Here is a 12,022-nt window from a genome sequence, read left to right on the forward strand (position 1 = left end):
AATATGAGCCTTAACAGATGTGGCAAACGGGAATGTGCAGGTTATTAGGACAGGTTACGAGAATTTAGATTTTATTTTATTATTACCGTTATTGTTTGGACTTATTTAGATGTGTAGCAATTCTAAAATAAATTCTTTAAAATTGCTCTGTGAAATTCATAGTAACAGTGTACGTACTTCTGCACTAATTCGTGTAAATACTGTGTTCGCGTTTCATTTGCTCTTATGGTCACATTTCATACGATTACATATCATTTGTGCACTCATGTCAATAGGAACACGTTTCATGTGGGTTCTAAATATGTTATTTATAAGCAAACCCATTTATGTTCCTCGTAGTTTATTACGTGGCACAAGACTGCCACTAGGGGGAGCACTTATACAAGCATACAGCCTACAAGTGAGTTTTGGCAACGTGGTTAGGAGCAATCCCTTAACATAGACTATGATGTTTTACTTTTCACAACGTTACCAATGGTAATTTATCCCTGCTAAACAGCGTCCTTTATGTCACCTCCAAGCCACTTAATTGACAAATCTGAAACCCCCTGTAATAGCACTTGTCCTTTGTGCCCCGCCCCCCCCCCCCCCCACATACTTTCACAAGTGGAACAGTGAACATTCAAATACATGGTGAGAATTATTCTTTGCCTCAATCTGGATTTATATTTCTTTTTAAAAACCACGGGGTGCAAAATTTAACAATATATCATCAACTGTATCACATACACAGCAGCAGTATTTGAATGCGATATTTAGATAAGGTGTTCTTCTTTGCAACTTCTTGCTAGCAAGTCCTATATGTACTGACACAGTGTTGGCTAACTTTTATTGGGGCAGCATCTTCCATGGGCCACTCAGCTTTGCAGGATGGTCATGTACGTCACAGCGAGGATCAAAATCACCAGTTTCTCTGTAGGCCACACTTAGCTTGTTGTCATGTCACTGACAGACCTCGGCAGACCTGGTTAAGGTCTCGGCTGTGCCTCATCAAACCACCAAGGAAACATTATTTATATTTAGTGATACTTGTTTTTTTTTCCAACCCACAACCTTCCAGACATGAGCATTAACTCTAACTCACTTACCCAGTTACCCATTCCGCTACAACAGAGGCTATTGACGTTCACCGAATCTCGCCAGGGAGAGTTCCGTACAAGGGCGCTGAGACCACACATCTTGGTGCGGTGGGATTGGCCTGATGCACAGCAAGAGGCGGAGCTGCCGTCGGGTCAGAGGGGTGACAGGCGCCGGTGCAGGGCTGTGGTGCTGCTGTAGGTGTATCAGTAAGGATTTAGCACCCCCTGTGCAGTGGATGAATGCAGCCCCTCATTGCCGAAGTAGTTTATGAAGCTGTTGTTGAGGCCATTCCGGTCATAACCTGCAACGAAGCTGTCACATGACATCAGCTGCTTCACTGTGTACTTCAAAACGAAACGATATCCCCACGAGGATCAATAAAGTATCAATTATTATTATTATTATTATTACAGGCACTGGCAGCCATTGCTCACCTTCACAATTTACAGGAAGCTCTCGCCTGATGTGAATTATGTAAGTCAAATTTTATGTTAGATATACCCCCCATTCCATCCAAGACACCTTGTAGTACAAATCACATAAACCAAAAATATACTACTAATATGTACTAATGTACACATATTAAATAAATGGAAGGATAAAGTTTAGATAGTAAATTTAGGGTTAGGTTTAGGGTTAGGTTTAGGGCGTATGTCACCTTTTTGCATTAGCCTAGCCTGACCGCTGTGTATTTTGGGTATTTTTGCGGAAGTCCAGAATTATATTAGCTGGTTTTATGTAAGTCGAGAGCTGCCTGTAATTATACTCTACAAGTTTGTTCAGTTGGTTGATGTGAGGGAATTGGGATTACCCAGTTCCTGGATCTAGCATGTCCTGTTCCTAACCGACCCGCCCGCCGCTGCTCCGTGCAGATCAGCGGGATGCCAGCGCTCCAGTGCTTCGGCAAATCGGGTCCTCTGGCTCTCCCGCGAGTGCGTGTGCCTGGGGGTGATGGCGCTATAGTTACCTGGCCCGGACATCGTGAGGGAATGTGTTCCACAACAGGTTGTCGTCGCTGTCGTATCTCCGCGGGTTGTCAAAGAAATAGGCTCTGGAGGAAAAACCATGTCCGGGAAGACTAGGTCCACTCTGAAGAACACAACCGGAATAATGTCCACACAAGTACTGGGTTGAGGGGCATTATGACATTGTACATATTTAGCAGGCCCTGTTATAACCGACAAGTGATGTGTTGAATATGTGACATCACTATCAGAGAATGTAACGTAGCTGTAATAGAGAAGTTGTAATATAACTGACAGGGCAGGTTGTAGTGTGTCTGGTAGCCAATGTTGTACCTCACCCTTCTCGTTCACCTTCTCTTGCCACGCTAGACTCCCCACCCTTTCCCACGCTAGTTGCTCACCCTCTCTTGTGCTGGCCGCCGCACTCGGAAGAAAAAGACCATCAGGGACGCGGGTAGGAGCTCCCACGCAAACAGAATCACCCCAAACACGATGTAGCTCTTGTCCCCTAAAGTGGTCTGCAGGCTCTCCTGGAAGACGGTGAGACGTGACAGACTAGCAGACACTCTGAACACTACATCTCACCTTTAATCACTCTGACTACATTTTACATTTAGGCATACAAATCTGTTTCAGAACTGAGAGAAAATGTTTTGCAAAACTAGCTACCAATTATTTATCTATTTAATAAGTCTGAGGTTTGCTCAAGTGTACAACAGGCCTCTCTTGTGATGTAAACCTGCGTATTAGATGTCTATGTCCTTAACTGCAGCGCCACCTTGCTGCCACCTTTTATAACATCCAATTCAATGTGTCTAACGTGTACTAGAGGCACGATGAACCAGCAAAAGGGGAAAAAGAGAAATAATGTGACAAATTAGCCTTAAGAGGCGTCAGAAGGTTCAAAAGTGCGAGAGAAACGTTGTGTCGTCCTTATTACCTGGTTAGATACGTCGTAAAAGTCAGAGTCGGCGAAGCTGATGCTTCCGACACTGGTGAGTGTCAGGATCACCAGGTTGTAGCAGGATCGCGAGGTGTACAATATGACCACGGTGGCTGCAGTCACGGTCACCTGACAGACTGACGTTCCCTGGCAGAGGAAATGAGGAGCAAGAACAGGGAGCCTTTCAAACGCCATCAGAACCGTCATGCTGGCTCAGGTTCATAGCTGCTTGCTCTATTAAGAGATGAGCACGGTTTTTCGAAGGGGTAACAAACGCTAGTGTTTCACTAAAGTCACTAAAGTATGTGCACCAGCCACAGAACACAGTGTTGCTAGGCGATGTTGTCGCTTGGTGAACAAACATAAAGATAAGATATTATTTATTTATTATTTTATTTTCTAATTATTGTTATATTATTATTTATAATTTATTACTCCCACAGCTGGGAAATTTGCATTGTTACAGCAGCAAATTGGACAATAAAAAAAATGAGTTTTATTAAAATGAATGCTGTAGGCGATAAAAAGATATTTAGCACTATATTCTTCTGCAGCTTGTTTTATTTCTTTTGCTGGATGTTTTGTAAATGGTACCACAATCATTCATGTGTCGCTAAATGCTCTTGTGCCTCAGGTGACACGGTGAACCTGTAAAGTAGCACCCTGGAATTTTTGTTGTGTGAAATCTGTTTACATGCGTCACCCAGATAGTTAATTATCACAGCCAATCAGAGATAAGGTGTTAAGCTTGGCCCTACAGCTATATAACTCCACTGGAGGAAACACAGACCGCTGAAATTGCGATCGATGCAGATATTTGCACTTTGCAAAAACTTAATCAAGGCGATACTTTGGACTAACCTTGGACTCCAGGTAGGTGTTGGCCAGGGACATCTTACTTATTTTGCAGAGACACAGGGAGAGAGAGAGTGCGCAGAGCACAAAGAGGGTGTCATTAACAGCCACACGCACCAATGCAGTGGTCTTTGGGTCTGTTTCAGTCATCTTCATCAGCAGAGTGCAGGTCAGGTTCACGGCCAGGAAGAACAGGTCGGCCAATAGGATGGCCATGTACAGCGGGGGCCTGAAGAGAGAGCCAGTCAGTTCTGACAGCCCATCCAATAAAAAAAGAGTATTTTTATACTACTCAATGGGTCTAGAAGTGAATGACCATCTCATCAAAGCAGTAACAGTTATTAGACTCCAAATGTAGAACTTGAAAGCACAGTTTTTTTCTATATTTCTGGGGTGCAGACCCTATGTTCATTACGACTTTCCTCCTAAAACATGATTGTCTGTCTCAGCAGGAAAAAAAGCCCTTGAGCTTTAAGGAGGTTAGGGTTAGGGTTAGGGTTAGGGCGACAGCAGCTATGTCCATTTACCTGTACTTAAGGAGCTCTGGGACATACTTGGACCTTGCCTTGAAGACCACCTGTTAGAGACAGCGCAGATTTCAAGGGCAATAAGGAACCGCTGATTACAAGGACAGGAAAAGATGCTGTGGCTGTTTTCGATTGTACAAGCCCCTAACATCCACTCCCATACCCCTTAGCAGAGGAACTGGCTTTCTCTGAGTTCAGTCTGTCAGTCTTGTATCACTTCTATCTTGTTTTTATTGCAGGGCACTCTTAGGATCAGCCTGTCTGCTGAATTTTTGAATGGAAGGCTATTGGCTTTTCATTGGTCAGTACAGATTCCCAAGGTGAACATCTTAAGTGGTATGTAGATACAGAGAAGATGTCAGCCTGACCTCAGTGCAGATGAAGATAGCAGAACACTTTACATTACTGGCCACAGCGATGATTCTTTACAAGGCACCTCTTTCAACATTTTCCAGCTGTACTGTCCTCTTAAGATACGCATCCAATCAACTCTGGTCTCAGTTCAGTGAACGTCTCAGTATTCAGCACATTCTTGGTCTTTTATCATGCCTTTAAAACATTTTTACAAGCTGATGGCCCCTCAGGTTTGTCAGCAGACGTCTCCATGGTTGGAGGTTTTATTTCAGCCTTGGTTGGACAGGATCTCCCAGTGTCCTTCAGGTCCTCTGATGTTCTACACACCATTTAAATGATGATGTTTACTACCTGTGGTTCAAAAGGGAGCTCTAACACTGGGGAGTGTTAATGCTTCACTAACACTGGGAAGTGTTAATGCTTTAACCACATATGCCTTATATGGACCACAGCATTTTGATCTGTTTTGTAGGACACAGCAGAGCAGCAGTCTCCTGAACATGCCAGTAACAGTTGTCCATACTCTCCTCTCACCCCCAGATGGACACATGACCAGTCATGTACTCTGGTGTCCTGGTTTGGTCCTCACATTGAGGTTGCTGCTTTCCAAGACCTCCCTGCCACTTGAGAGAGCTCAGTGCTTTGGCTTCTTGTTTGTCTTTATGAGGTTCACGTCTTGGTCTTACGCATGTGAGGAAATAGACTTGGCAAGTCCCTCATTTTTATGTTGATTTGTTTTAAAGTTGGCTGGCCTTTCCTCCTCTTTCTGTGAACATTTCCCAGCTAAAAACCAGAATGTCTAATAAAACAGGAAGTTTGAGGTTCAGAATAATAGAAAAACAAGTTGGGGAGAACCATGAAATTCTGTGTTAAGTGAGTGACCATTGTACAGAGTTTTGAGGCGTGACTTTTAGCAAAATTTTTAACTGAAGGATCTTGCAGACAGATTATTTCAGTTGCCTCTGGTGACCCATTTTTAGGATACTGTTCTGTCCATAAAACATATAACTGCAACACAAAGTCATTTGGTAGCTGCTTGTATTTTACAGACTTGCACAATGATGTCAAACAGGCAGGCGCCTGTCCCCCCATCCCCCCCCAGCACCCTGTCAGCCCAGAAGCTACAGTGGCCTCATTTCAGTTTCACAAATGGCTCGATTTTGTGGGTCAGGGGACTGAACATCTGACGTGCTTCACAGCTGCTCGGAATGCTCTGGGTGATTTTCTGGCCCGCAGTCTGTCAGTAGCAAGGACGGGCCTGTCTTAGCTCCGCTTGTGTGGCAGTTTGGCCCTCCTGGGGCTTCCATCAACGTCTGACCCGGATCTTTCCAAGCGACACTAAAAATTAAATCTGCCTCTTGACTATTCTGACACTGTCTGCAAGTTTTTCGAGCAATATACCCAGTAAATAGACAATGAGGAGAATCCTTATTAATATATATTGCTTGTCTTAATACAGTATGTATATACAGTCTAAAAGATTGGCATGTTTATTTATCAGACATTTGTTTGTTTGTTTTGAGAAAACAGGGTTAGACAGTCCCTAGATGGCTAAGGACCTCGCTCTGTGGCTCAATGGTGGCATCACTCTGCCAACTTGGGGATTTGAACCAACAACATTCTGATCACATGCACAGTAGCTTAATCCAGTGAGCCACACACAATCCCCCAAAATAGCTCATTGATTTAAGCTTGAAGTGAACCAAAACCCAACTTGGCTACTGCATGCACTCTTCAGATAAAACCAAACAGGAAGTTTAACACACTTGACTGTGCCCAGAAAGCGTGCCTCTGATATAACTAGTCCCATATGTTAATGTATGTCTCCCAGGTGACCCAGAGAGACCCTCCTGCCAACCAGCTTACCTGGGTGAAGTAGACGTTCATGAGGCTGAGCGTGAAGAACTGCAGGCATGTGGGGAAGCAGTGCAGGAGCCAGAAGGTGAATGGGTCCAGCGTGGCCGCCGCCCCCGGGCCTCCCAAGGAGAAGGAGAGGAGCACGGCACGCAGGGAGGCCCACAGGAGACACAGCGACAGGAAGGCAGTCTGGCAGCTGAGCCGCTTGTGCCCGTATCGTAGTACCAGCCACAGCTGGATGTAGACGAAGATGAAGATCAGCGAGTAGAAGGTCATGTAGGCTGCAGTCAGGCCCAGGTTAAAGTAGGATGGACCCTCTGGGTCAAGGGTGGGGGGTAGCTCAAGTCCCAGGCCTATCCCGACCGCCTGCATTGTGGGTGGTCTGCAAAGGCAGGGCGTGGCCTCGATATCCCTGAGGAACCGTGGTCAATGGCAGTACGTCCAACACAAGAACGCGGCTCGGTCATCCACTCCGGGAAAGGAATAAGGAGAACTGCAAGAGGAAAGCGAGCGAGAGAGAGAGAGAGAGAGAAGAAACCAAGCCTCATTTCCTTGCAGTGTTGTGACAGCAGACCATCTCCATCCAGAATGGTTTATTCGTCAGGGTGGGGCTGCTGATCAGGCCTTGACCTCCGACCTTCAACCCGGCAGTGATGTCACCCCGGAGATCCCGCCTCCTCGCGGTGTCGGCTTCACTCACCTCTCTGGGACCTGCACTGTACTGCTTGTTACGGACGGCCGTGTGGGTCTGTCATCCCACCTTGTGAGGGGACGATGTCACACATGACACATCTGTTCCCCCGTCATTTACTTTCACTTCTGCTTTGTTTCTTTGACAAACATAGAGCCCCTTCCTTACTCTCTTCCTCCAAATTTCGTTCTTTACCGTCAATCAAGCGTAACACTTCAGTTTTCTCTTGGGTGGTTGAAGCCTCTTCTCAGCTGCTGACATGGTGAATTTGCCAGAATTGCACGTGAATCACTGACACATGGCACAATGATTGAAGAGTCACAGTCACAGTACTCAACTGCTTGGCTGAAACAAAAGCTTGGTCTGGATGTGTACTTTTTGGACCCAAACTTTCCTCCTCTGTCTGTAATGGATTACTTTTGTGAGTAACTTCCCCGACATTGGAACTAAATGCCATTTAATCATCGTGTCATGTGTCAGTGATTCACTCGCAATTCTGGCAAAAAATGGTAAAGAAAGAAATTTGGAGGAAGAGAGTATATTTAGTACTTAAGCGCCATATCATCATTTTGCAAAATCATCCCCGATTCTGTAGCCCCCGCTGAGGTTATCGTTACATATTTATACCACAGATGCTCGTTTTTTTCCTCTCCATTATTCGGACATGTTATAGCGACAGAGCTCTGCATTCCAAATATCAGGGTTTACAACCAGCTCTGTCAGCAAGCATTATGGGTAATGGATCACACTGGAGCACCTTTGAAAAAGTGGACTGTCAGAAAAAAAGGTTTCACTGGGCAGCCAGATTGGGCACAATTCCCTGGCTGCCTTGTTATCTCTGGCAGAACCAGTTATTTTCTTGCCTTTGCACTGCAGGGCATAAAACGTTAAGGAATCCCAACCACGAAGGTCACCAGTAATGACATTTTGCCCCTTCAATTTGTTTATGTGATTTACTTTAACAAAATCCAAGGTGTCTGAATTTTTCTTGTTTTGCATTTGAGAAAATTTAATAATTACAGGTAGAACTATTTTCAGGGATTATAATGAGAATTAAATTTGCTCTATCAGTATGTTCTCATATACACAGCTCAGCGTAAGTCTGTATAAATAATAAAGAGATGTGGTGAGAGAGAAGTCAGCTGTGGTGTGACGCACACAAACAGGCAATAAACCAAAGCAAATGTAAATAAATATTCTCAAGGGATTCTTCACCTCCGTATTTGGGATTTAACGTCTCCTTCCTGGTCTACAAGTAGAATCAATGTAGGGGGTCATCTGAGAAAGCGCTGAGAGTCTAAACACCCTGTATCTCCTCTAGACACAAACACAGAACAGAAATTCCCTACTTTTTACAGAACAGAAACCTGCTATAACAATAATGCTGATTTGAATGATTTCACAAACAAATCAAAATGAAGATTGGTGTCATTTGCTAAATAAAAAGTACAATATAATGTCTGGCAAACTAAGGAACTGCAGCAAAGGAGACAAGGCGATAAACTTCATGCGAGAACATGCTTTTATTGACAGGACCGAACACAGACACACACCGCCAGCTAACTCACACCCTGCCCACAGTGCTGGCTGTCCTGACCCCCCCAACACACAGTGGTCACACTCAAACACTATATACAACACATAACATTTATCACTACACCAGACACAATACATGCTAATTACATACAACTATTTACAATAATATGAAGACACTGATGCTGTTTACAAGGCTCAGAAGCATGCTGGGAAATGCAAATATGCTACACTCTGCGGAGCTATCTCACTGGTGCTGCAATATGTATTAGCTGTCATCCCATAGGAAGGTGTTTCACTCAGGTTAGCATCTGAGAGGGTCGTACGGTGGTGCAGTGTTGCTTCACACCTTCGGAACCTGCGTTCTAGTCTCCACTGGGGAGGCTGCATGTTCTTCCCGTGTTGTTGTGGGGCTTCCCCCGGGTTCTCCGGTTTCCCCCGGGTTCTCCGGTTTCCCCCTACCACCCAAAAAACACGCTGAGGTTAGCGGGAATCACCAAATTGCCCGTAGGTGTGTGAGTGTGTCCTGTGATGGACTGGCGCTCCATCCTGCGCTGTGCCTGTAGCTTCCAGGATAGCCTCCAGACCCCTTACAACCCTGAACAGGACAAACGGTTACAGAAAATAGATGGATGGATAGTATCTGCGGAAAATGGGACGGCCCCACGGCCAGTGGCAGACTTGCCATCGGTATACTGCATTTCTATATTTTGAAGGAGGAACTTGTTTACATCCTGCTTCTGTCACCATCACCCACAGATGCGTCACTAAGGCGTGTGATTTAATCCAGGCTGTATTATATGTAAATACTTAGACAATGAGTATTTAGAAATATTGATTTAATCTAAAGGCACATTTTAATCTAATTACTTGAAGTTTATGAGTCATTGAAATTCAGTGATATCTTCCATTTAACTTATAAGATGTTTTTTTTTTACAGAGGAACAAACCACTGAGAAGCTGGGCTTAGACAGAATCTCCAAAGCTGTAAATGGTCTTGCTTAAAGGCCCAATAAAGATACACTTACTCTTACAACATCGGGATTTGAAACCACAACCTTCTGCATATAGGCACAGATCCCAAATACACTGAGCTACACAAGACTCCTATACATAGTTTTATGTATAGGAGATAAGATATATATTACAGTGGACCCTTGACTTATGAACTCAATTCATTCGCAAGGGCTGGTTGTAAGTCAAGACTATTTTTCCCATAAGAAATAATGGAAATACCCATAATGTCTTCAGAACCGAGATGGTGGATTTCGACGTTGTTTACATATTAGCGAGATCGGTCACACGAACACCACGCTCATATTTCTGCACAATTTCCTTCTTCTTTTCGATTGTGATTGCTTTCTTTACCTTCTCTTCCTTCCTTAGCTTCTTTTCTAGCATTTTTGGGGCCATTCTAAACATGGTTTAGCATTTTAAGAGAACATTTGGTAACCCTTTTGAAATATATTCTTTTCAAAATCGCCCTAAAGTCAGACTGCATGTGGGTTTGGTTCTCACGCCCAGCTGTGTGTGTGGAGGGTACGGATCCCTGTGTTTTCATAGGTTCCCTTTGGGTAGCTTGCTATTATTGTTTGATTGTGAATGTTTGCTTTGCAATGGACTGGCATCAGAGCCAAAGCCCCCCCACACCAGGATAGGCTGGAGGGTCACTGCGACCCTGTGTTGACTCAGCAGATATGGGAGATGGATGAATGGATTTTAATAGCTCAGCTTTTTTATTAATTTCCGTGCCATATACAGGCAACTTTCCAAGAAAAGGCCATTTTTGAAGCAGCATCACATTAAATATTAACACCATTAGATGGCGCTGGTGGACCATTAAACCAATCAACTACGAACGACGTCGTTAACCGTTTGATTATTATGCAGACCTACTATTAACCTGTCTGTACCCGACAAAGTTTCTTAAAACAACAACACACATTGCGGCAAGTTACTGGGGGCATATATGTGTTCATATTTTACAAATGCCCAATATGACTTACCTTTAATATAGGCATGTATAGAATCAGGGTTATACCCCGGCCTTGTGTCCTGTGTTGCTTGGGGTTGGTTCCAAGTACAGTACCTTCCCCCCTACGACTGTGACTAGGGGTGCGTTTCCCAAAAACTCCCGTTAGCAACTGCGCTTTTAATAAAACCATGCTTTTAATAAATGCGACCCGCAATAAGCGGTTAGAAGACTGATGGACGGATTCGCTCAGGAGACACCTATGTGCACATGCCAAGGACACGAACTTTATGAAGTTTAAATGTTTTTTGTAAAACGACTGCCGCCCATAATTATTAGGCTATGGCTATCTATATAACAACCGGGATATGTTTTACCCGTCGTACCATGGCAAAATAATTTGTTGTTTCATCTCATTAACTCACACGATGATAGCTTGTTCGTTCCCTCACCTAACTCGGTAGTTACTCTCCATTTCCCCCAATGTGACATTGCCCTTTTCCCGAAGGGCAGACGCGGCACTTTTGACGTCCTAGAAACCGCAGCGGTTTAATTTAGTTGCAAATAGTCAAATCGCAGTGTGAAATAACGCACATCGCACCCTTTCCAGCGATACCAGCAGGTCTCACCTTCTAAAATATTCCGGATATTCACACCACTCTCAGATGACACCCATTCCCATTCCAAGGCGAGGTCATTAATGAATTTCATTAATCAATTATACATTTAAAACGGAGTCCAAGGAGAGCGAGAGGGTGTCGGTCCCCCCGGGCAGAGTTCGGTAACTTTATTGGAAACTGTCTAGCAGTAGTTTTCCCGTATTGTCTATGAATTTAGTTTATAATCAGAATGTTCGGTGGGGCATATGGTATATGTGTAGGCCTAATTATGTTGTCTGAGTTGTTCGCATTTTTCCGCTGTAAGAGCCTGACAGATAATCGGTGATTTTCGGCAGCTCCCTAATCGGCTGTCCTGATCAGGGTCTCGGGGTCGTACGCTGCTATTTATAACATAATTAAAGGGCAGTGACTTTTCTTTGTATAAAAATATAAAACACAATGGCTCTGTGGTAGGGGAGTACTGATGAGATTGGTCACCGCAGTAGGCGCAATAAATTGTAGACAATTATTAGCTGGAGCGGCTTGCATTCTTCAGGGAATCCGCTGGGCAGACGCCAGGGCAAAGCCTGGCCATCGCAGGGCATAACACACAATCATATGGGTAATTTAGAGTCTCCTGCAATAC

At 44.3% G+C, this 12,022-nt stretch overlaps 1 protein-coding gene and 1 long non-coding RNA gene across 4 annotated transcripts; both read right to left on the reverse strand.

The window, feature by feature from the left end:
• Positions 1-581: 581 nt before the first annotated feature.
• Positions 582-7,679, reverse strand: LOC111835662 (G protein-coupled receptor 137Ba-like). Of its 3 annotated transcripts, XM_023796193.2 has the most exons (8): positions 7,282-7,676; positions 6,591-7,074; positions 4,371-4,420; positions 3,850-4,072; positions 2,986-3,135; positions 2,447-2,575; positions 2,048-2,169; positions 582-1,392 (listed from the first exon to the last, which is right to left on the reverse strand). In XM_023796193.2, exons 2-8 carry the CDS (start codon positions 6,951-6,953, stop codon positions 1,284-1,286), a joined length of 1,146 nt encoding a protein of 381 aa, XP_023651961.2. In that variant the 5' UTR covers positions 6,954-7,074; positions 7,282-7,676; the 3' UTR covers positions 582-1,283. The 3 variants fall into 3 exon arrangements, with proteins under 3 accessions (XP_023651961.2, XP_023651963.2, XP_023651962.2); XM_023796195.2 differs by having other exon boundaries at positions 3,961-4,072; positions 6,591-7,678; XM_023796194.2 differs by having other exon boundaries at positions 1,283-1,381; positions 6,591-7,679.
• Positions 7,680-8,776: 1,097 nt separating this feature from the next.
• On the reverse strand, positions 8,777-11,009 carry LOC140588165 (uncharacterized). The gene is made up of 2 exons (XR_011989454.1): positions 10,812-11,009; positions 8,777-9,263 (listed from the first exon to the last, which is right to left on the reverse strand). It is a non-coding gene; the product is annotated as an uncharacterized lncRNA (long non-coding RNA).
• Between the last annotated feature and the right edge of the window lie 1,013 nt (positions 11,010-12,022).

This window comes from Paramormyrops kingsleyae, chromosome 3 (genome assembly GCF_048594095.1).
Source record: "Paramormyrops kingsleyae isolate MSU_618 chromosome 3, PKINGS_0.4, whole genome shotgun sequence".
NCBI lineage: Eukaryota > Metazoa > Chordata > Actinopteri > Osteoglossiformes > Mormyridae > Paramormyrops > Paramormyrops kingsleyae.

Coding starts and splice junctions, on each gene's coding strand:
- LOC111835662 (XM_023796193.2), bottom strand. CDS start 6,953: ATGCAGGCGGTCGGGATAGGCCTGGGACTTGAGCTACCCCCCACCCTT. Junction 3,136..3,849: donor ACACCTACCTGGAGTCCAAG/GTTAGTCCAAAG, acceptor TTCCTCTGCCAG/GGAACGTCAGTCTGTCAGGT. Junction 2,170..2,446: donor GGCGGCCAGCACAAGAGAGG/GTGAGCAACTAG, acceptor TGTGTTCTTCAG/AGTGGACCTAGTCTTCCCGG.